The following is a 25,452-nucleotide window of genomic DNA, read 5'->3' as shown; positions in this document are numbered from 1 at the left end:
ATGTGTTACGAGTTTCAGCGCCTTCATAGATAATGTTTAAATAATTAAATATGAAATTTCTATATTGTAAGTGTCGACCATCTTAACTCCCGTATTTTGATGGCGCTAATAATACCTGATGAATAATATAAATTATGTCGGTCACGGTAACCGAGCGGTCTCAACAATGCACTTGTTTTCTCTCACTCGGAAGCCGATATCGTGGGTTCTAATCCCACTCTGGGCATGGGTGTTTATGTGTTGGTGTTTGTGTACAGGTAGAAGCCTTGCGACGAGCTGATCACCCGCCCAAGGCCAAGGCCCAAATTGGGGCTGTAATGCCAAAGGAAAAAGTATAAATTATGGCGCCCCTCGTTATGTAGTTTTCTCCGTCCTGTTTACATCTGACTTTAGAACCCAAAGTTCTCCTTAACACTTCTCAAACATCCTCGTTCCGTGTTCATTTACTAGAATGAGAGGTTAAGCTCCAGTTTTACACACGTTACTTAAATTTAATTACGTCTGTACCAGCGACATGCTCAACAAAACAAAGTAGAACTGTCAGATTTACCTTGAGTGTGCTGAAGAAACTGTGATGCGCCTTGTGCGTGACTTGGGGTACGTTGGATGTGGAATGAGCTTGTGTTGTCGAGGTCTGAGCCAACGCTGACCGTTCACCGACCTTGTCATGGTCATCGCGTTGGGATGTACTTAAATCTGAAGCGGACTTGGAGAGATGTCTTCCGATTAAGCCACCTTGTTGAGGATCCCCTGAGCCCACATTTAGTCGGGACCTTTCCGCTGGAAGCAGAGAGAAACAGCGGTAACATACAGTACAGTTGCAACAACTCCGTTCCTGCTGCTCCCGTCGAAGTGCTGCACTCATATTGAGAGTGTCGCCGTTGCGACGCTCGGACGTCGGATTGAGCCATGGAGGAGGAGACACTTTAGTGAATTACGCAGACTGGAGTAGACTCGGCGCTTCCCCCCCCCCCCATCTCCCGCTATTCCACTTCACTTACACAACGAACACTCTACTCGGTGACTTATTGACTATGCGAATAACGACCTCTGTTGAAGAGTTCTATCTTCTGAGACATAACTCCGTGTAGTCCGTTAGAAGTCAACAGATATTTCGGAAGAACATGTAGCTTCCATCTTCAGGGTCGAGGATTAACCCAAAGAAGAAACCAGGGCCTTGACTGCAACCTGCTTTCACGCTGGTTTCTTCGACTTCAATATGGTGACGAAACACTACTCTGAAATGTCCGGTTGACTTTCAACGGACTAAACGCATTATATCCCGGAAGACAGAACTCTTTAAGAATTACCGCTACCATAATCTGAAATACTGCGTCGATCTATATTATTTAGCAAATAATTCTTTCAAAAACTAAAGCAGGAGACAAAGTAAGATCCTCCGAGAAATTCAGAAAAAGTTTTCGATAACGAAACCCAGGAAAAAATTATTAAATATGCTTCCGTTTGCACAGATTAGACTATCTTACGATTTTGGATTCAAATCATTTTTCAACAAGGCCTTGGCAACATATACAGAAATATTTTAAATTGATTCTGACATACTTATTTCAGATCTGTACACAAAACTGTTCCACCACGTCACAGTACATAAGTACCAGGTTTAGAACAAAACCAGGGGGTACTTTCATATCTGTAGTTTTTCTTAGATTTTGTATAAGTTTTATCGACCGTAGTGTGAGAAAAACATAAATATTCATAAACATAAACGTTCATTTCCATTTAAATAACAATATTATTTAAAATTGTTCTAAACTCCGTTTTGAGAAAACGAGAACAAAAATTCGGGTAAATACTAAGTATGTATAGAAGTATTCTTCTTGGAATTTGCACTGCGAATTTCCAGATAGTTGTTCTAAACATTGTATAATATTGAGCCATATTTGCGCAAAGCAAAAACAGTGTAGCCATAGAAACAGCGGTTGCTAGGGAACGATTCTGCAAACACGCCCATTGCTAGGCAATGACTCAGTAGCCGTTAGGTGATCGCCACAACAATCACGTAATAATGGAAACTATGACTTTGACGCTGACTTACAGGAGAGTCCCCGTGTGGAAGAGGTTTCGAATACCTCCACCGTATGCCTACGAGTCGTAGGAAGCGAACAAAATGGAACAGAGTGCCTTGGAGCACTACTGGGCCACCCTGTTCCTGGGGGATATAAATACGGTGACCTGGTCCTCCAGGTTGGGGGAGTCTTGAATCTGAAACAGTAAAATATGGTCATGAGTCCCGCAGGACTCGGACCAGAGAATGACTGTGCTGGCGAAGGCCAGCAGTAGTTGTAAACGGCAGACTCGTCCTCTCGCCCCACACCAACAAACCCGCAACTGTCTGATAGTAACAAAAATCTGGTCTTGGGCCCCGATGGGGCTCGACAACAAGACAAACTGGCTGACTGGCCGTCGGTCGTAACATAACGTTGACTTTGACATTGATTGCAGGAGAGTCCTGAGACGGCAGTTAGAAGAGAAGGAGATTGGTGTGAGACGGTCGCCAGCCTGCAAGGAGGTAAGCCTGGGAAAGGAGGAACATCCACTATTGGACGAAGTTATCAAGCAGAATAGTGAAGACCGTGACTGAGCATACTAGTCTTTGTGTGACAGTGATTTGTAAAGTGAAGTCACGAGTGCCCAATAGATCAGATTATCAATCCAAACCCTATCTATAGTCACTTAATCAGCTGACAATATTGATATTTTAAAATGTACTTATTTCAGTTGTCAAGTGCGGATATTATTACGGATTTCCATGACTCCCCAATGTCGCTTTTCAATTTTAAATACTTTAAGTGACAATGAAAGGTAAAAGTTGCCCCTGCGCTTAAATATTTTAACACCACGCCATGAAGACGTATGGGGGAGTGCACGTATAGCTCCATCATTACTAACCTCTACATTAGATGGAGGTGAGTGATCAGCTTCACTCAGCGACCACTGCACCACCGGGGAAAAGCCCCCAGTGCTAATTGGATAAAAGGCTGGGTGGACTCCAGGGCCGGACTGGACGATATGACAAGAGAAAAATCTCTTGCTCTTGAAAATTGCAGTGCCTGCAAAACATGGTTCTCAGCACCACTGAGAATTTTCCAAGTTGCACACAGGTTCGCGATTTGCACATGGCTTTCAAACACCCGTATATACATGATATGATAAAATTATGCAGGCAACAAGCAGAAGTCGTACAAAGTCATGAAAATCCAAATGTTCGCAATATTGGAGTAGGCGCAGCCCGACACAGGAAATATAATAGGCTTAAACTTGGCGGGGGTCAAGCATACGATCATTTCAAATGACTAGATTGTCATTGTAGAGGTTACTACTGTAACCGCACCATGCAGGAACCTCAGCAATGTTGTTGATTTACACTCTTAATTATAATGTACTACAAGTAAACGGACTGTATTACTGTTAACAAAAGATGATACAGAATTCCAGCAGACGCCAAGGACGACATCTGGTCTTTCTGAGGGACAAGCAAGCTGCAGGTCACTTGAAAACCCAGAACGGAGCAGGAAGTATCCCGCTGCGTTTTCTGGGAATTTCAATGCTTAACTTCGACGGGGCGAGTCTTTGAAAATTTGAGACTTGACAGATATGAGTCGCAATAATTTTCGAAGGGGCGTACCGTGCGATCGTTAGCGTACCTCCATTTATTTGAGAACTGTCAGAAGGACTGTCTCGTACTTAGGCCCAAATTAACATGGGTCTTGTTAGGGATTCGCTGAAGGTAAATGAGAGAAACACCCAAATTTTAGGTTCAGCCAATCAGCAAAATTTCAGAGGAGAGGAAACCGGGCGTTCCCGGAACCGTCAAGACTTCTGCTTCTCCGGAGGAGTCAGTCGTCTTAGGGAGTAATAGGAATCAGTCATCTTAGGGAGTAACAGGAGTCAGTGGCCTAAAAGGAGTAACAGGAGTCAGTCATCTAAAGAGAGTAACTGGAGTAGCTTCGCGACATTCGGACCTTTCGGACGTTAAATCGGTGTCGGTCAAGTCCGGTGCACAAATTCAAAGTGCTACAGCCTTGTAATGTGCAATTCTAGTTCACATCTACAATAAAGAGCAACAGTGTTGGTGAAGTGTGTGTTTTCAGTGTTCTCTCTCTCCTTGTGTGAGCAAGGCCCAGAAGTCGCCCTGAGACAGAATCTTGTCCTACCGTCTGAGCAGTCGAAACCCCAAACGTCCGCCTATCCACATCCTCCCTTTGTTTTCCCCGTTCCAAATTCGTGGATTTCACCCAAGTCCACTGGCGCCCATACAAATTCAAATTCAGAGCAATCCCACACCCTACCCTGAACCAGACAGCAACAAGGAAGCGGCGGATGAAAGTGCAGACCAACATAAGGGCACCAAGAGGGCAGTTATAAGTGACGACCAACTTGGGCTTGAAGCCTCACTGAGTAGGTCAGTTATACTAGTACTACAGATAGGGCAAGATCTGCTATGCTGAGCCTGAACTGACAGAGGCCTTGCATATATTGCATAAACATTTAATAACATGTAAACTGTAAATGCTCTATGATTCTGACACTCTACAATTTAACAACAGACATATTACTGCTGATAATGACTCTGACAAACGACAGATCCATCCTCTCGTCAGACAGGGCACCCAACGAAGACAAGACAGTAACGGTCAAAAGGAATCGAACAGCTGGTTATGAGCCCCAGATGGTGCTCGACACCAAGACAGACAGGCAGACTGACTGACCGCCAGTCGAATTTTGTGACTTTGATTTTTACTTTGACTTACTTCTGCCAGGAATCGAAACCCAGCCGTACAGCTCGTGGCCCGTATCTATATCGACTGAGCTACCCCAGCTTCTAAATACTTTAGGTAAAATTGAAATTGTAATAAGCCTTTTTCAGCTGAAATATTTAAATCGTTTCAAATGTTTTTAACTACATTTCGTTGAGAATAATATTTTTGTACTTTCATCACAAAGTATACATAGGACTATAAAACATTTAGATGTTAAATTTAACCAACCTGTTACAATGAGACTTCTACCTTTATTCCAAATCATTCTTGCAGTTTGCGTCGTATAGGAAATGCACCGAAGAAATTGTGAAATATTTTCCTTTCCATGTTTGATGTTTTCTTGCGAAACCGTTGCCATAATAATCACATACGTAATTCTGGATAATTACTAAGGCCTACTGGTACAAGGATTTCATGGAGTTTTAGTTTCGCTTACTCTTGATGTTACGTTAATTTATTTCAGAACTTCTTTATTGTATACTGTGAACACGCACTTCTAGGATATAGGTACAGTTTTAATTCTATGCACGTCGAAAATCCAATATATCGGAGAACAAAATATTACCATTAATACGTACTATCTTCTTTTCGAAATTGTTCTACTGAACTTAAAACACGAACCTGAGTGATCTACATGTTATATTTTACTTTCAATAGTCGTTTCGTACGATTTCCCTTGAATATGTTAACAAGTGGTGTGGAATATATACTGGGCTGAATGATTCCTAACATAGCCACATAACCTTTCTCAGTCTTTATCTGAATAGATAGCACGCCGAGATTATCGCTATCTCCTATTTACTATAAGAATATATGTCATTATCCGGTCTATAAAACAGAGACTACCGGCCGTGGGGATTCGTTGCGCTGACCACGCGACACACTCTATCCGCAAAAGCTGGCACTAACTTCGCCGACAAGCGGCGGTCGCTCGGTCGGTATAGTTCGCTTGCGGACTAGAACCACGGAGTTTAGTTTTAGTTTAATACATGTCATTATATATAAATATTCGAACTCAGTTCCACGACTTTCAAACCCAAAATTCGTTTAAACAATACTGATTTGGCCTTCCGCCATTCACATATTAAATTACAAAACATTCACAGCTAAGTCAGTATGTGCTAGAGGTTCAACCGAGCAGGCTTGTCTAGAGGTAAGAGTCTGGACTTCGACTTGGGTGGTGCTCCGTTCGAATCCCTGCCTGGACATTGACTATTCTGTGTCAGGCTTTCTTGGATCTCCAAAATTCATACAGATTCCGGGGTAGTACCTCCATTTGGCCACCATCACTTCCTTCTACATAATTTCCAGTTTTTCATTATGTATCATCCTACTACCAAAGCTTCATAGTTTAAATTCTGAAAGCCTTGTTATGAAACCTATGAAAAATAAACCATTCCTCTTCCAGCTCTATGCATCACATTGCTCACAGATATTTTATTCATATTTACGCTTTCATTATATGTAATTTGCATGGGCTGACACTAGCAACTGCTCCATTTCTGCTTACATATTTTTTCTATGTCCACTTATTTCATTGTTTATTTCCTGAATTCTTAATTTGGGGTGGGGGACAGCATAAAGGTAGTGCGACTGTAATGATTTTCTTTCCTGAACAAAGGTTGCAGTAAAATATTCTTTGTAATTCTTTTCCTATGGAAAAACACGAGAAGTCATGTTATGAAAAAAGAAGCCACTCAGAACTCGATACCCATATTGTGAATAGCACAGTGTCCTATATAAAATCTGAGGTTTTCACGGCTGTGACTATGAAGAATTCCGTTTTCTGGGATGTGGGGTCGTGTAGATCTTTTGTTAACCGATGTATCGGAGGGACATCTCGCCTCCATCTTCAGGGTAGAAAAATTCGCGACTGCAAACTGTAGCCACCTGCTCACGCTGGTTCCTCGCTCGTGGATTTTTCTACCCTGAAGGTGGAGACGATACGTTCCTCCAAAACGTCGGTTCACACAAGACATACACGGCGCCACATCCCGGAATACCGCATTCTTCAGTACTGTGTCCTGTTTTGTGAATGAGAACAGTTGCATCATTCAATTAATAATCATCAAACATCGACATTCTAGAGGAAATCATCAGTCAGATTGACGAAATCGATTGCCGAAACTAGGAATGCAGTTACATCAGTGAGCACAAGACATTAAATTTCATCGTTTGAGCAGAGTGTATCACTATCACATGCGTAGTTGGGAGCACAGAGGAGTCTTAAAAATATGAAGGTAAAGGTTAAGGTGTCCCTATAACAAGCCGCGAAGGCCCATAGGGTTGTGGGGCGTCGAGGCTCCCACACTATCTAGACAGTCGGCTCATAGATGGCGGTAAGTTTGTCAGCCTTACGGGCCAGCAGCCATTTACCCTCCAGGAACCTTCCTACTACTCATTTCTGTTAGACGCTGAGTCGACCCCAGGACCACAGTGCGGTTGGAAGGATTGGATAAATTGAAAATATCCACCTCATCGGGACTCGAACCCGCGACCTTCCGGTTTGTAGCATAGTGCCTCAACCAACTACACTACCGCGTGCCCCCGCCGCTACGGTCTAGAGAACCGAAATTAATGGCCGTTGGGATTAGTTGCGCTGACCACGCGACACCGTCTATCCGCTGAAGTTGGCACTAAGTTTGTCGGCAAACGGCGGTCGCTCGGTCGGTATAGTTCGCTTGCGGACTAACGTCAAGGAGTTTGCTTTTTATTTATTTTAATTATGAATGGGTTTTTATCCGCTGGCAGTGATACTACCATACGACACAACATACGAATAACACATATCACACAAAATAACACAGCAAGCTCAAACAAAACATAGCACACAAAACTATACAAACAATAAAGGACACAATATACACAATGAATACAATGAAAATACAATTACAACTACAATTATATAAATTAGGTTCTGGAGTCAATCGACTCCATTTTCTCTGACACCTTGAGGAAGAAGGAGAAGAATCAGTTTCACAGGTGCTGCATCTCATTGGGAGATCAGTAATGTAGAAATCATATTTTTCTATGAAATGTGGCTTATGAACCTTTTGGCCATAAACCTCAGTTCTGGGAGCTTTCATGCATGTAGCATGTTCCTTTGGATCAGCACAGAGGGAGGTTTGTTCTGTTACAAAACTATGAAGAACTACATAGAACAGAACATTCATAATTGTAGCAGAACTCAATTTTTTTTAATTCGCTTAGTGGGGGGTGGAGTTCAACTGGGTCCACTCGACACTGCGGCCACTAATTGGCCTATTGTAGCCTGCCCCAGGTAATTATGATGATGGAGAATTTTGTCGAATGGAGATTGGCAGAGGAAACTGAAGTACTCGGAGAAATCCCGCCCAGCGCCACTTTGTCCACCACAAATCCCACTTGACCAGACCCGGGATTGAACCCGGGCCGCCGCGGTGGGGAGCCAGCGACTAGCCGTTTGAGCTATGGCGCGGCCTTAGCAGAACTCAAACTTGCGATCCAGAGGGGCCAAAGATCGCAGCTGAATTATTTATTACAGATTTAGAAGTATTCATTTTCTCACGTACACTTTTCTCTACAAGGTAATTCGTTCTTCAGTGTGTATACATTTTTTAACTCTTATGTACAATTAATCATACGCACACACTAACTATAATTTCTTTATTACTAGTGGGGTGGGACTAAGTCCCTTCTACTGCGCCACTTCTGGCCTATTGTACCAGCCCCAGATGATAGGTGAGGGTGATTGTGGAGCAATTGGTGGAATGAAGATTGGCAGGGGAAACCGAAGTACTCGGAGAAAACCTGCCCCAGTGCCACTTTGTCCACCACAAATCTCACTTGACTAGACCTTGGATTGAACCCGGGCCGCCGCGGTTGGAAGCCAGCGACTAACCGCTTGAGCTATGGCACGTACTAAGTAACTCAATGGAGCTGAGCTCTTCTTGAGAAGTCGCCATTGGTGCAGCTACTCAGGAATTTCCCAACATCTTATGGAACCCGAAAGTTTATTGCCGTGTTCACAAGAGCCCTCCACTGGTCCCTATCCTGAGCCATATCAATCCAGTCCATACTACCCTATCGTACCTCTCTGAGATCCATTTTAATATGATCCTGCCACCAACGTATACGTCGTCCTACTGGTCTCTTTCTTTCTGACTTTCCCACCAAAATCCTTCCCCTTCGCCCCATGCTTGCTACATATCATGCCCATCTCATCCTTCTTTACTCGACCGTTCTGATTACACTCGTCAACACAGAATTTTCATGGGAAACATTTTGCAAAATGTGTAATCGGGAGACCTAAAAAGAAACTCGAAGATAGAATTAGAATATACTTCAGCAAGTTGGGTTGTGAAGAAGGGAGATTGAGGGAACTGGTTCTAGATAATGTCTGTGGGGATATCTGGTAATTAGCGGTGCTAAACTTTTCGTATCTACTAAACAAGACTTGGCACCAGAATGACCCAGCAGGGAGCTTATTGCAATTCAAACATGGAGCTCCTCCAATCGATATTGTAGTAGAATGCAGTAAACAACACCTGATGATGTTCTGATGTAAATCGCTGCGTCAGCAAAGCTTTGTATCAAATGAGGAAGGGTCGTTGTAAAGGCAAACTGAAGATACATCCCAAGGACTAGCCTTACAGTACATTTCCAACAGGACACATACCTGTAGAGGGTTAATCGAGTGTCAGAATCCGTTCGAGAATGGGAGACCACATTCATGAACATTAAGCTATTTAATGACAATTCTTCAACTGAAGATGTTGTATAGCCTAGTGACATGATGACGCGACAATGAATGTTGGTAAGGATTTGGAAAAAGGCAGTTGTCGCCTTGGCCACCTCGTCCGCCAAATCTTACACAGTGCGATTTTTTCTTTGGGGGTTCGTTAGAAACAGCGTTTATGCACCACCATTGCCCACGTCCACCCATGAACCTCGTGATCGGATAACGCATGCGCTGCAGGCCATTACAGCGGACATGCTACACCGGGTCTGGGATCAGTTTGATTACCGTGTGGGTGCGTGCCGTGTGACCCAGGGTGCACACATTGAAGGTTTGAAAATTAGCTCATGAGAAACTTGGACAGTTGCCGCATCTGAGAGTGTATGTTGTGCCCGTGTAAGTTGAGAAATAAATTTTTATTAACTTTTGAAACCGCTCCATTCTTTTTTGTATACCCAGTATGGTCTCATTACGTTTAAGGCAGACTTTCGAAATCCGATCTTAAAGAGTTGTGCAATATAGCGTTCATCAACTTGTAGCGCGAAACCTCGGAGTTTCGGGGCACATGAACACAGCTGAAATGTCTGAATTCTTGTTTTAACTAATAAATATTTCCGTACAACTGCAAGTTACTGCCTATAGATAGTTTCTTCCAAACAAACAGTTATGATTATGAAGAAAGCAGTCTTCTGGGATTTGGCACCGTGTATATGTGGTGTTAACCGACGTTTCGGAGGAACGTATCGCCTCCATCTTCTGGATAGAAGGAAAACTATAAGAAATCCGCAGGCGAAGAGAACGTGAGAACCGGTTGTCTCTTCGCCTGCGGATTTCTTATATTTTTCCTCCTACCCTGAAGCTGGAGGCGATACGTTCCTCCGAAACGTCGGTTAACACCACATATACACGGTGCCAAATCCCAGAAGACTGCTTTCTTCATAGTCACCGCTGTGAAAACCTCAAATCTTACACAGTTATGATTATATTTTTTAAACAGGTGTTGTAAGGTTAGAAAAATGTGGGTTTGAAAATTAAGGTACTCGGAGTATTACAAAAAAAAATTTAAATGGTACTTCATAAAATAAAAAGCCTGAGAACTGCTGGTGTAGGAAGCATTGTTACAGACAGGGCCTGCTAGAAGTTCAGCACTTAAAGTTATCGGATAAGGTACCGATTCTTCGAACCACTTAGCGTTGCTGTTTTCTTTTTTTCGTCCTTTCTGACCATTTTCGACACACTGGCATTTTTTCGCACATTCATTATATAATCTGCAGAATCTGCAATATATATCTTCAATAAGTACTGGCTGGTGAATGAGTTATGCCCAGTGGTGTAACTCATATACTCTTTTTTCACGTAAGTATCATTTTGAGTCTTGTATTAGGGTTTTACTCAGCTCTGTCTGGAAGAGTTATGTAAACATAATGAAAGCATGCTGTGTAATGTACTGTTCTGACGAGTTCTCTGTTATTCCATTCAGTTTTCCAGTTCGTACTACTGCCGTTCCGTGCTATCTTACAAAGTGTGTATCGCTGATGATTTCAGGTACTGACATAAGCTAGCAATTTCAATACGTCTTTTCGATTTTATGCAATAAAAGCATCAGAGCTGAAATAATGCGAATTTTTCTTGAAGAATGCCATTTTCTCGGATATGGCGCCGTGTATATATTGTGTAAATTGACGTTTCGGGGGAATGAATCGCCTCCGTCTTCAGGGTAGAGAAATCCGCAGGTGGCTGTAGCCACCTGTTCACGCTGGTTCCTCGCTTGCGAATTTTATACCCTGAAGATGGGGGCGATACGTTCCTCTGAAACGTCGATTTTCACAATATCTACACGGCGCTACATCCCAGAAGACGACGTTCTTCTTAGTCACCGCCGTGAAAACCTCAAATTCTTCTTAATTGCTGGTTTTCTTGACATGTTGATGAATTTATTTTCGTATAGAATAGCTCCTTACGAGCAAAAATAAGGGAAGAATACTCTCTTGAGGGATGTGATGAAGTGTATTGTGACAGAAGCTCACGCACGTTTAGGAGGAACGTACAGACTCCATCTTTAGGGTCGAAAGAGTAAGCCCAGTATGCAAGCAGCAAGCAGATTTATTTACATATTTATTAAACCGCTGGGTAGTATTACACGGATAACACCCCATTCTGAAATGAAACTTGCCTCGCTATTGTGAACTCTCGATTGCTCCAAACAAGTCACAATAACAGGGTAATCACACACCTCACGAAAGATAACCACATTGAACTTCGTGACCACATGTGTACCATTCATGCTTCATTTCCCGGAGTTTCCGGATTCGAACATTCACCTGGTGACGGTCTATCATTATTACGGCCTTTCGTGGTTATTTTTACAAAATTACTTACTTATTTAATCCGTTTCTCTTATACCTTACGATGTAGTAGTTTTTCTTCTTCATTTTTTATCATTTTACGGATGATAGGACTCCTTGGACGAGTGATCAGCTCGTCGCAAGGCCTCTACCTAAACATAGGACAACATAAACACAGAATAAACATATACACATACCAAACATCCATGTCTTCTGTGGGATTCGAACCCACGATCCCGCTTTCCGAGCGATTGAAGGCAGTACATGCCTTAGACCGCTCGGCTACGATGACCAGCTTTTCTTACAGACATTTAATGTAAATACCGGGATATTACCTCATACTTGGCCAAGAATGATTCCTTCCACATCCCTACCGAGTAATTAAACGGCTCGGCATTCGGCTATATAGTCCTAGTCTGACCTACTGACAGTGTCATTAAACAAAACATTAATCAATTACTAAACGAGAACAACCTGACAACTGATGTGAGAGTTGAGATAGATTCAGCACTACGACTGTGTCATGGCCGATTTTCGAATTTTGATCGCAATTTCCTCTTGAACGGAATTCTCTCACCAACCCCATTCATTCGCTTCGTGCACGTTACGTAAAGATTTCGAGGAAATGAAGTTCTTTCCATCTTGTGCTCAGATGGTCACATTGCTTAATGTAGCATCCTCTTCAAAGTCATATTTTAATAGAGCATTATATTAATAGAATAAAAAGAATCTATTTTTCACTTAGTCTGAACTCAACAAAGACAACACTTTTGTTTTATTTTTCTTATCCGCCATTGTATTCCGGATGTTATGTTTGACTCTTGTATATGAAGGTTCTAAAATATACTCATAACACCACTTCCCTTTAATTATGTCTAAATTGAACGTGAAACACGCGTACATCTCCTATTTCCCTCTAGAACTTCTGTTCTACACAATTTTCCCTACGATGAATATTTATCAAGATACGCGCAGAAATGCATGTAGATGCCCATGTAAGTCGTAATTAAACATGTCGTATTTTAACAGAAACTTAAATGGCTCTGTAACTTTTAGTAAAATGCTCTAATATTAACTTTCATGAAAATTAGTTCAGCGAACCTGAAGCCGCAACATACAGACATGCAGAAAGGTACGACAGTCGCAGGAAGAGCGCAAAATAATGCATAATGAGTGGAGTAACAGAGACTATCGCCTATAACCTAATGGGTCAGGAGGGAGGAGATTGTGTGAGCTGTGCAAAGGCCTATTTAAGGGTACAAAGGAGTAGCTCCTACATCTGACCACTGGATTACGTCTGAGGGGACATTTGAATGGAAAGAATAAACAGTAAATTAAAACCAGCTAACTCCACAGAAGCTAACAGTTGCTGAGCTAGTTGAGAAATGTCTCTTCTTTAATGGAACCCGAATATTCATTATCCACCCTCCAATTATGTACTTTTTTAAATTTATTTTAATATTATTTCAAATCTCCCAAGTGATCTCTTCCTTTCAGACTTCCCTGCTGGAATTTCGTATCCATTCATCTAATCTATCCAATACGTGCTACATATCCCACCCATCTCAGTTTGATTTTATCAACATGGCAATGTATAGACCGAATGCAGTGGCCACGAGGTCTGAGGCACGAAATGTCTTCTCCCGCTCAAAACAATGGACCGTGTGTTCCCATCTCACTCGAGGCATGAATGTCTGTTGTCCTGTGTAGGTACTGGCCTTGAGGCGAGCTGGTCCCCCCAATCCAAGCAGCTCTGCCGATTGTCCATTTTGTTCATAATTTCATAATTAATTCTGATTGGAACACGTCAGACAGCCTCATCTGTAAAGGTAGAAGAAGGAAGAATATATGGCGCTGAATTCTGAAGCTAATAATTACGTTTTTTTACAGAGAAAACTAATCATGAAGCAATTTTCACTGTGATCCTATTACTCTATTCGCTTTCTCTCTCTCTGTAAAATCCAAATATTATGTTCTTCTATATTATAGCACGTAGAGTCATTGCTAACCGATGACTCTGTAAACAACGCCCGCTGCTAGGGAACAGATTCCTAACATGCACCAATGGACTAACTGGAAAGCAGTGTTTTCTAAGCGGTCAGTGCAACAGCTGCGTGACATAACAATACAAGAACTGTTAGAAGAACCGTGGTCCGCTCCGAGGATATACCGTATTTACGCATGTATAGGCCGCACATTTTTTGCCAAAAATTAAAGAGGAAAACTGGGGTGCGGCTTATATTCGAAATCACACTTCATTAAAAAAAAATTATATTCATAATTAGTAATACAGGGTGTTCTACTCCTGAAATAATATTCCAAGAAAATTATTTTTTTCTATAATTTGTCTGAAAATTGTGCTGCGGCCTATACACGCACGCGGCCTATACATGCGTAAATACGGTATCACTCTACCGGCTGAGATCAGTTAGTTAGATAAGGTTCAGGGGATCTACTTCTCTCGCAGTCGTCGTCCGCCTGTGTCTCCTCTTACACTGAATGGAAGATATATTCCATTTGTAAATAGCGTAAATTACCTCTGTGTAATCTTCGATAGGAGGGTTACATGGAGATTGCACACAGAAATGATCGAAGCCAAGGCCTTCAGAACATTTATAAGATTGTATTCCTTATTCAAAAGTGAGCGACTAAGCGCTAACATTAAACTGACTCTCCATAAGGTTCTCATTAGATCCGTAATGACTTGTGCTAGTCCTGCCTGCGAGTTTGCGGCAGGTACCCGTCTAGTGACACTGCAGCGCCTGCAAAACTAGGTTCTCCTCACCACTGGCAATTTTCCAAAGCACACACCGGTTCGCGATTTGCACATGGCTTTCAGAATCCCGTATGTATATAATTATACAGAGTGTTTGACGACTTTAGGGCATAACTGCAGGAGGTGATTTCCTAGGTTTTGTGATCAAAAAAGTTCATATAAACATGTGTCCGATTTTGGACGGTTACGGAGTTATGACAGTTTTAAACTCAGAATAGAAGGTAAAGATTACTGACAATAAACGGAACAAAATAATAAACCAGCATAATACATGATACATTTAAAGTATGAATGTAAAGTTAACTTTGTGAAATTACCTTTAATTTGAATTTATTGGTGCTTAAAGCCGATTTTCGAAAATGCCACCGCCGGTCGCAACACAGGTTGCCGCTCGGCTGTGAACGGCGCCGGACATACCAACCCTACCCGCCTTAGGTACATCTCAAGTGTCGAGATAACGAGAACGCTCTGTCTGTAGCTGGCTAAAGATAGCGACCCGCCAGCTGACAGACGCGGTTCGTACGAGGGCGTGTACGGGAATGAAAAAACGGTCATAACTCCGTAACCGTCCAAAATCGGACGCATGTTTATATGAACTTTTTTGATCACAAACGCCTAGGAAATCACCTCCTGCAGTTATGCCCTAAAGTCCTGAAACACTCTGTATAACAAAATCATGCAGGCAATAAGCAGAAGTCATACAAAATCATGATAACGAAAATATTCGCGATATTGGACAAGTTTAAGCCCGACATAGAAGTATAAAAGGCTTAAACCTGGCGGCGGTCAAGCATGCGACCTTCCAAGTGACTAGACTGCGTTGCAGTGGAAGCTACTAGGAATAGGCATAATCTGCGGTACTAATCCTGGACTGAGAGAGGCCCTGTATATATTTTATAAACATTTATTAACATATTTAACATATAAAATGTAAATATCCTTTCCATTATGAGAAATGACTTACTACTACAGATAATGCCTCTGGCAAAAGACAGACCAGTCCTCTCGTCAGAGAGGGCGCCGCATAATAAAAAGACCGAAACTGTCAAACATTAATAAATATCCGGTCATAAGACCCAGATTGGTATCGACACCAAGACTGACTGACCGTCAGTCGCAATGTAACTTTGACTTTGACAATTAGTGCAGTGCAGTGAAGCGCGTTCGTTGGTGAGGGAGTGAGTTAGAGGTCTGCTGCGGTTAAGGTGGTATTGAGGCACTGGTAGAGCTCGGGAACCCAAAGTAAGAGGAACCTCCGCTTGGCAAGCCGCTACCAGGCAACGACTGTTGAAGACGCAGCAGATTAAGAAGGCTTAGTATGTTTTTTAATGAACTGCTGAGTAAACGAATTAGTGATATCTCTGTAGTTACCTTTAGTTAAGACTTGTAAGTTGGCAACAGATTCAATTACCAATCCAAATACCAGCTACAGTCACATGCAATCACATAATATTTTTCCCTCAGAGTGAGGAACCAAGGTGCATACCAATAGTAAAACTGGTACAGGTGCGGTTTCGTACAGCTACTTCACGTTTTTATATATATATATATATATATATATATATATGAGACGGGAACACAAAGATTCGGAGCGGAATTGTAGAAAACTTTCTCAGAATTTAAATCTTCTCCTAATTCCTTCGTGGAAAACAAACAATGCTAAACAGAACATACGGACATAATGCTATAAAACGCTGACTTTCTCTACCTTATTCAGCATTGTATGACGTACATGGCTTCCGCTGAAGCCTGCACAATTGCGTTATTCAATTTAATTTAAATTCCTTAAAATGCTTCTACCGGAAATTTCCTTGTTATTGTACGGCTTCCATATGAAATGAAACGAAAATTGTATATAGCATAACTGTAGAGTTTTCTCCAGAAATCACAACAAGTTATACTTTCAGGTGACTTTCTGTGATGCACATGTAGGCACAACTTTACGTATATGTTCAAGACGATCATTCCCCGCTGAACCTTACAGCCATAGCAGGTTCCAGGCGAAAATCTAACCAACAAGAGGAACATGTAAAACGAGGATTATAACCATACGCAAACATCATACACAGAGCCAGACATTCTTCTTATAGTTACTATAGGATTCTGACGATGGTGTATAACACACTGATATATTGGGTTTCTGGACTTTATCCATCGTCCTGGTTTTTAAGATAACTAATAAAAACACGACGTTTCGGAAACTGCATCTGTTTCCGTCCTCAAGACCAGTGATTGAGGCTAGCTCTTTCTAACGGACCCAACAGAATAGGTGTTTTCCTTCACCTGAGGACGGAAACAGATCCAGTTTCCGAAACGTCGTGTTTTTATTAGTTATCTTAAAAACCAGGACGATGGATAAAGTCCAAAAACCCAATATCAGTGGATTCTTCTTATAGGCTTGTAATCATTGCTTCCACCCATCGCTGAGCTTAAAAATGCATGGAGCTCTACCTCTACTCCCCATACGTCTTTAAGGCTTGGCACTTAATTACACATAACGGATAACTTTACCTTCATCTCTATGCCTGTAGAAATTTCTGCTGTCCCGAGTGGTCATCGCTGTCTTGTAACAGAAACTTCATGTTTAGCGGAGAAAGAAAGAAAAATAGAAGGTCTGAGGACTTATCGTCTACTTTTCTTTTTCCTTTAATGCGACCCAGACTGCAAGAAAACGACGTGTCCAACAATTATTTTATTGTTGTTTATGGTTCTTAGAGCGGGAACGTGTTCGCCGAGCCACCCGCATAGCAACGAGAGGGGAGTTTCACACAGAGGCACACAGATTGACGGGAGGGATTTACAAAGCACGCCGCTGAGATAGGCTCAGGTACCAAGATATGCATACCAAGTTTCATAAAGATTAGTTCAGGAATTCAAAAGTTGATAGAGGGGGGGAACACAGACAGCATGGTGATCTCATAAGCCTTCTTTTATTTTCCACAACAAGCAGAGTAGGCTAAAATCTATAGTGCTAAGAAAGTTGCAAGCCGGTATCTGTTGGTAACACGTAGGCATTTCGAGAATTGATTAGAGGTCCAGACGTGGACGAGAACTTGTCAGGGTTGACATCTGTCAGTGACTAAGGGAAATGAAACTCTGGACAGCGAGAGAATATGTTACAAGCCACTTGAATATCAAGCGATAGGAGTGATCAACAGGAAGTACAGTAGAAATTGGTTATAATGTCATCAAAGGGACCTAAAAATAGTGTCGTTATAAACGAACGTCGTTGTAACCGAAATGGGCACTTCCACGGTAGCCTTAATGTTAGTCACGTAAAAATCTACCAAAAACCTAGTTAAAATGTTGCATTTTTTGGTGAAATACGTAGTTAAGTACAGACTAACGTAACATTAACGTGGAATTGCCCAAATGTGTAATATCAAAGACATATTACAGCGCTATTCACTGACAGTACACACAATATTTCACGAATTACTTTAACTTTCTCTTCAATGCTTAAAACTTTCCTTTTCATTGCCATGTTTTCGCTACTGCACTTCTCTGGGTTTAGGCAGGAACACTATAGGGTAAGTAGACAATGTGAGGTCCTGTTAGACGAGATTCTAGGAAAGGAATGCAGTTAACAACCTGCCGCGTCCTCTTGCACTATTCACGCAGTCCCACCCCACACCCTTGTTTTCGCATAAAACCCACGCTCCTCTTGCAGCCCGCGGTCGTATTCTTCCAGGACAGTCACGTCAGCAAGTAGAGAAAGTGAGGGTGGGCAGACACATCGAACTTTCCCACGATATCAGAGAAATTCAGGAATGAAAATGACGTTACATACGAGGTTGATGCATTTGTGCATGTCGTACTAAGCAAGGTATAAAAACAGTTGCTTTATGAGGAATTAGTTCGTACCATTGAATATTTGACGCAATAGACAAGGTGTCGCAGAAACCGATGTTGCTATAACCAAGTTTTACTGTATATACATAAAATTAAAATATGTAGCTCTGCTTGGGTGAAAGATGATTCAATTTCTGAAATTTAAACTGACGAAACATACTCACTGTAAATGCTTAAAATTCGAGCAACTTAAGCTCCATAATCCTGGGCATTCACGAAGTGTTGACACAGTGGTAGCTTCATACAGACAAATATATTTCGTACTACATAATTATGATGACTTAGCTTAAGTAGCAAATTGTCAGTGAGGAAGACATTCCTTGAAGCCTCTCCTTCATTAATTATGAAGATTATTTTAGGGTATTTAATTTTTCCATAAAATCTCTTTCAGTGCGTTTCTGTTAACCTCCTCTTGATTTAACGCACAGCACGCAAAGATACAATTTGGGGCAGTCGCACAGCAAATAATCACAGAGAAACAAAACAGACACTACTGTGTCAGCATTTGTTTTTATTCGTTGCTGGTGGCAACGCTACATGTTTCGACCCTTTTCTTGGGTCATCATCAGGCATACATGAATACTAATTTAGCTTCTGAATTGAGTCATTAATCAATATGAATTCATATTTTGTCTGTATCATTATTCAATACTGACAATTATATCTTAATTTAAAATGCGAGTCAATTGTAGGTAAAACTAGATATTAAAATTGATATTAAATGGAAAAAATTAAAATCAAAATCGCAAATAAATTCTAATTAAAATGCCTATTAAGGTGCTTATAGCAAATATTACAAATTCCATTTTATATTGCCTATAAATACCTTAATAGTCATGTTAATTAGAATTTTAAGTTTTATAATTTCATATCAAGTTTAATGTATAGTTTTATCTACATTTCAACCACATTTTTAAATTAAGATATAATTATCAACACAGAGTAATCATACAGACACAATATTAATTCATATTAAGGACGCAAATCAGAGCTAAATTAGTATTCGTTTTCGACTGAAGATGACCCAAGAAAAGTGTCGAAACATGTAGCGTTGCCACCAATAATGAATAAAAACAAATGTTGACACAGTAGTGTCTGTTTTGATTCTCTTTGAATATTTGTTGTGCGGCTGTCCCAAATTGTATATAGTATAGTATAGTACAGTATATTAAAAATCGAGGCTCGGATGGACCAACTCTGGAGCCACTCCTGTTAAGCCTGGGTACAGAAAAAAAAGACTAAAAGCATCAGGTCAACTTTATTTGAAATCGTCCTCCTTGCATTTACGTGGAGTCACTGCAGAAAGTCTCGAAGCAATCTAAGTGAGGACAGGAAGGAGATTCGAAGTGGGTATCTGCAGTTCATACAAGACCAAAGCGTTACCGCTGGTCACCCTGTTCGGTAAAAAGTGTGTAAACAGTAAGAAATAAGGCAAAATTAACCCAGTAGAGAGTTCGTCTGATTGAAACAATTCCAGCAACGAATTTCTTCTCTCACATCAGGTTTCATCAGCAAAATCAATTTTAGGGAATCCTGATTTCTAGGATTTGCCGGTCAGGATGCAATGTTTATTATTTCTGTTGTTATTTAACAGAAGGAACATGATACCGATGCACACAAGAGATCCTTCATTACTGCTAGCGGGATAAATATGTACTTTACGGTTAAATTAACTTCTCGGTAGAGTACAAGAGTGAAAATGACAGAGATTACAAGACAATGTTGACAAGGTCGTAATGTTTTAAGTGTTGGGTTGTTTCTTTACTCCCCAGCACTTCTTGACGATCGAGTATTAACCTCATGCTCACATCAAACTGAGACAGACACGTGTCTAGGGCAGAATGGGCAATAATGTATACTCTGTGGTCGGACAGAGCTATTTCACAGTCACCGCAAATCACCAATTCTGGCAACAAGAATTGTGTAGTTACAGATTTTTTAATAACTATAATTTATTCTTAATGACTGAATATATTTTAACGGTTTTGCTCAAAGTGTTTCTAGGCAACTGCTCGGTGAACATGAACAACGTGCAACAATGGAAGCTGTGTCTCAGTAGACGAATGTTATTTTTCGTTGCTAGGTAACAGTTAGCGCACCAATGAAGTCGCTGGCTAGGAATCACGTGACTTGCTTTCTATGTGGTTCATGCGGAACCTATATAACGAAGACCTGATGCAGCTCAGATTAGTGTAGTGCAGAGAGCAATGCAGTGCAGTGTAGTGAGGAGTCCAGGAGAGCGTTTAGTTGAGTTCCGAGGTTCCAGGGTGTTTGAACAAGATATGGCAAGAAGACTTCCTAGTGATCTGATGCGCTAGTTCCTGTGTTTAGATACGTTGCCAGGAAACGACTAGTGAAGGCGGACAATACTAGTGCGTGGGCACCGGTGAACTGGAATGTGTGTAAATCAGCGATAGCGTTGTATTTAAATGTGATTAAGAAAAATTTTAACCAAGGTGTTAATAAATCCAATCATCCGAACTAGAACCCGTTGTTTTCATCAAGCGTACCCCATACACGTGACAACATTTTTTAGATATCAAAATGATAAGAGTAAAAATAAATAGTATTAGTCATAGTTAATTCTGATAGACTATCTCAAGTCTGATTGGTCTTCTCAAGAAAGCAAGACACGCGATTAAACTAATTTAGAATGGGACACACCCGATTTTCTCATGTCCCGTTGCAATTATAATCAGTGCAGGTACTGATGAAAACATTTAAGGTATCCGAATGCTTGCACATTCACAAAATATTGGCTTATATTCATTAATATCTGTGAAGGAAATATTTTCTTCATAATACACACGAAAAAGAAGAAACTTGTAAAGAACCATAATATTAATCATATCTGATTATTGTCATGAGACGAATGAGATTATTTTATAGGCCACATTTCACCTATCTTCAGTCTAGCCTCTTCATTAATTTCCAAGACAATCTGTTGACTCGTACTGGCCAATTCCATAAAAAAGATATTCAGCACAAAAAATATTTTAACACAAAGCCATATAAATTTAATGCATTTTCATTCCATGGTATCGCCTGTTTCATGATGCAGTGGTGCACAATACGTGAGATATTTATTTTGTGATCCAAGAGGATCTCATATTCTGGGTCGTGTTGGTTATTACACCGTGTAGCCTGGCAGATAGGTAATACAATTGATTCCTCCTTCGGATGTACGATTTATTATCAACCTGCTACAGTTCAACCTATGCTACACGTTGACAACTTAATATATCATAGTAAAAACTTAAGTAACTAACTACCTAGAGCTGAGCCCTTCTTGAGATGTCGCCAGTTGTGCAGCTATTCAAGAACTTCCCAATATTTTATGGAACCCCAAGGTTTATTGACGTATTCACAACAGCTCTCCACTGGTCCATATCATGAGCCAGATAAATCCAGTCCATACCACCCCATCCTATTTCTCTAAGATCCATTTCAATATTATCCCTCACCTAGGTCTTGGTCTTCCTAGTGGTCTCTTTCGTTATGGCTTTGTCACCAATATCTTACATACATTCCTCTTCGCCCCATTCGTGCTACATGACTTGCCCATCTCATCCTCCTTGTCTTGATCATTCTAATTATGCTTGGCGAAGAGTCAAAGTTAAGAAGTTCCTCATTATGCAGTTTTCTCCAACCTCTCGTCAATCATCTCTCTCTGGTCCAAATATTCTCCTCGGCACACTGTTCTCAAATACACTCAGTCTATGTTCTTCCCTCAATGTCAGAGACCAAGTTTTAAACCCACACAGAACCACAGGGAAAATTATAATTTTGTATATTCTAATTTTTATGCTTTTAGGCAACAGGCGAGAAGATAAAATATTCTGGACTGAAAGGTAGAAAGCACTGTCCGAATTCAATAGCCTTTAATTTCTTCCTGAAATCAAATTTTGATTTCTTACTGTCGGTCCCAAATACTCGTATCTTAACACTGCCACATTTTCAAAATGTCATGATTTTGCCCTGCATTTTTGTGACGAGACAGCAACATATACTTTGCATTCTCTGTTTTTACTTCTAGACCAACCTTCTCACAAGTATCAACTGAAGTTTCTGTGTATCCCTTTTATGGTATCTATATTATCACCCAGTAGATTTGCATCATCAGCTGATGTGTCCCAATTACTTTGTCCCACCGGGTTTTCCTGGACTTTCCTAATGGCATACACTAAAGCAAAGTTGAAAAGCAGTGGCGATAAAGCATCTTCTTGTTTTAGACCATTCTGAACAGGAAAATTATCAGACAAATATTTACTTACAAGGAATTTACTATATGTCTCGTTTAAACAGAAGTAAAATTAATTAATAAATTAATCTCTTTATTTAAACACGTACTCTACTTAGAATATCAGAAATTTCAATTGTATTAGTCCACAGCAGTCGGATTTATTACGGCGTCAGAAACAACCCGTATAGACTTTATGCCATATAAGGCAGTCAGAAAATTTTCCGCATTGTGGAGGAGATCCATTACGATTTAAACCTGTCAAAAACTTCAATCCGCCTAACAAAGCTTAAAATTAATTTCGGAGAACATATTTAATATTAGTTTAACATCAATGCGATGATTGATACCGGTAGCAGCCGTGATCTCCTGGGTACAATTTACAAACATATTATGTAAACAAGAGATCTGAGATAGTTCAGTCAGCATAGCGAAAGGCTAAGGCCAGGACGGCTGGGGACCGACTGCCGGCAAGGGGCAAGAAATTGTTCTCTTCTCCGCAGCTTCCAGACCGGCTCTGGGGCCCATACAACCTCTTATCCAATGGGAACTAGGAGCTTTTTCCCTTGTGGTAAAGTGGCCGGGACGTGAAGCTGACCATTCACCTCCATCGACTGCCTAGGTCAAGAATGATGGACCTATACCTTCACTCCTCCATACGTACGTCTTCATGGGGTGGTGCTCAATTAATTAAGCACAGGAACAATTTTACCTTTACCTAACGTAGACGATAAAAAGTGGTTAAATTTGCCAAAGATTGAGGAAGAGTGTGAAAGAGAATTACATCAGTGAAAGGAAAGGCAGAAGAAGCTATTGTGCAAACAAATAACTGGTTTTGGAGCATATTTGGATTTAATTATGTAACAACATAATAGTGACAGAAGGCAGTAAGAGTGTCTCATGATCGCAAGAAGACACACGCAAATGAATTTTCATATGAACTCCGGGTTAATATTAGCAAGGATTTTAAGTATATGTGATCGCAAGTGGGTCTGGAACGGGTTCCACTCGGCCTCGTGAGGATAATTGTGGAGATATTTCAAGGAATTAACGGCCCCGGTCTAGAAACCCGAAATTAACAGCAGTGGGGATTCGTTGCGCTGACCACGCGACACTCTCTATCCGCTAAAGTTGGCACTAACTTTGTCCAGAAGCGGCGGTCGCTCGGTTGGTATAGCTCGCTTGGGGATTAAAACACAGAGTTTTTCTGTTTGCTTTGTTTGTGATCGCACGTTGACGTTAACTAATTTAGTAAGGCGAAAATATTTGATAGTATAAACAGAAAGCATTTGCAACAACAGAAAAAGAAACATCTAAATCATTACTATAGAGCCAGAACTAGCGTGAGTCTAGCCCCTGAACAAAAGAAGAGACTGTAGAATCTTGCTATTGGATCTGCAACTGAAGTCTGTATCAATGTGCCCCGCTAAGTCCAAGTCACAGTCGATGTTGAATCTGCACTTTCAGGGCTGGCGGTGCCAGAAAGTCAGACCCGAACCTTCACTTCTGCTCGGGTGGATCCGTCACAACACGCCACCGTCAGAATTAATATGTGATGTTCTTTATAAGAGAAAGTACGTACCATGCGGGCAGTACAATGGCCACCACACCCACTGGTTTTGCGTGTCTCTCCTATTATCTCTTGACAAATAAATTAATTGTTGAATAGTTCTATCTTCTAGCACAGGGGTCTCCAAACTTTTCGAACCGCGGGCCACATTAGATAATTCAGCACCTTCAACGGGCCGGATAAAATGAGAAATTAATAACTCTAGGTATATAAGTTTTGTTGAAAGCACAGAATTTCATAAACTAAATACAAAGTACGTGAGAATAAATTATCGTATATTAATGACGACAGACAGTAGCAGCAAATGCTCATATTTTCATCACAAATTATAATAAAACAATTAATGTGAATGATGGAACTATTTTTGCATTCTTAAAATCTGATTAAATTGAGGTTCAAATTTTGAAACGCTAATAACAAGTAGCGACTTTAAATGTTCATCGGATAATTTTGCCCTTATTTCGACTTGATGTACTTCATCTGGGAAAAGTTTGTTCACATAGATATGTCGTCCCAAAATGGAGATAAATTTACAAGCAAATTTCTTTAAATTCGGAAATTGCTCAGAGTTCAGAAATTTATAAAATTCAATCCAATTTTCTTCCTTGTATTTGTCTTTAATATGATAATTTTCCTGAAGTTTAATAATTTCCATTTGAATTTGACTTGGGACATCTGCAGCATCACAGTCAAACGGATTTTGAAACAATCTAATTTCCTGAGCACTGGAATCCAAATCAGCAAATCGCTTCCGAAATTGTTCTTTCAAACCTGAAATGACTAAATTTGCAAACGAGGAAGGAAATTCTGCTTCACCCTTTTTATGCAACTCTGCACAGTATAGCATATGAACAAATTTACAATTTTTCACTTGGCTTTTCAGAAGTATCAACTTGCTATGAATGCCTTGATAAGTGCAAATAGTTAGTTAGTTAGTTATTGGAGAGGGTGGGTTTCCCCATGCACTGAGACCTGTATTGGTCCACTGTGCTTCCCTCTATGATTTCTACCAGTCTCTATATCCTACCGGTACTGGTGCTTAACATCAGTCCCGCCCAGCCAGCGAGACCGGCTCTACTAGCTGAGAGGTATCTATAATGCTTCCCCCATCTACCAGAGGTATTAGAGACTGCTGTTGGGCGGGAAACGTCCGTAATTTGGCTCAGTGACC

The 25,452-nt window shown here is 40.8% G+C and overlaps 1 protein-coding gene across 2 annotated transcripts in view; it reads right to left on the bottom strand.

Moving 5' to 3' along the window:
• Positions 1-25,452, bottom strand: part of LOC111866625 (multiple C2 and transmembrane domain-containing protein) — a 227,876-nt gene that overhangs the window by 145,508 nt on the left and 56,916 nt on the right. For both annotated transcript variants that reach the window (XM_023855754.2, XM_033752355.1), the window contains exon 2: positions 551-780. In XM_023855754.2, coding sequence (XP_023711522.2) covers positions 551-780 — 230 coding nt within the window. The remainder of the gene's footprint in view (positions 1-550; positions 781-25,452) is intronic.

The sequence above is a fragment of the Cryptotermes secundus genome, unplaced genomic scaffold (genome assembly GCF_002891405.2).
Source record: "Cryptotermes secundus unplaced genomic scaffold, Csec_1.0 scaffold967, whole genome shotgun sequence".
Classification (NCBI taxonomy): Eukaryota; Metazoa; Arthropoda; class Insecta; order Blattodea; family Kalotermitidae; genus Cryptotermes; species Cryptotermes secundus.
This window is presented reverse-complemented; position numbering and strand designations above follow the sequence as displayed.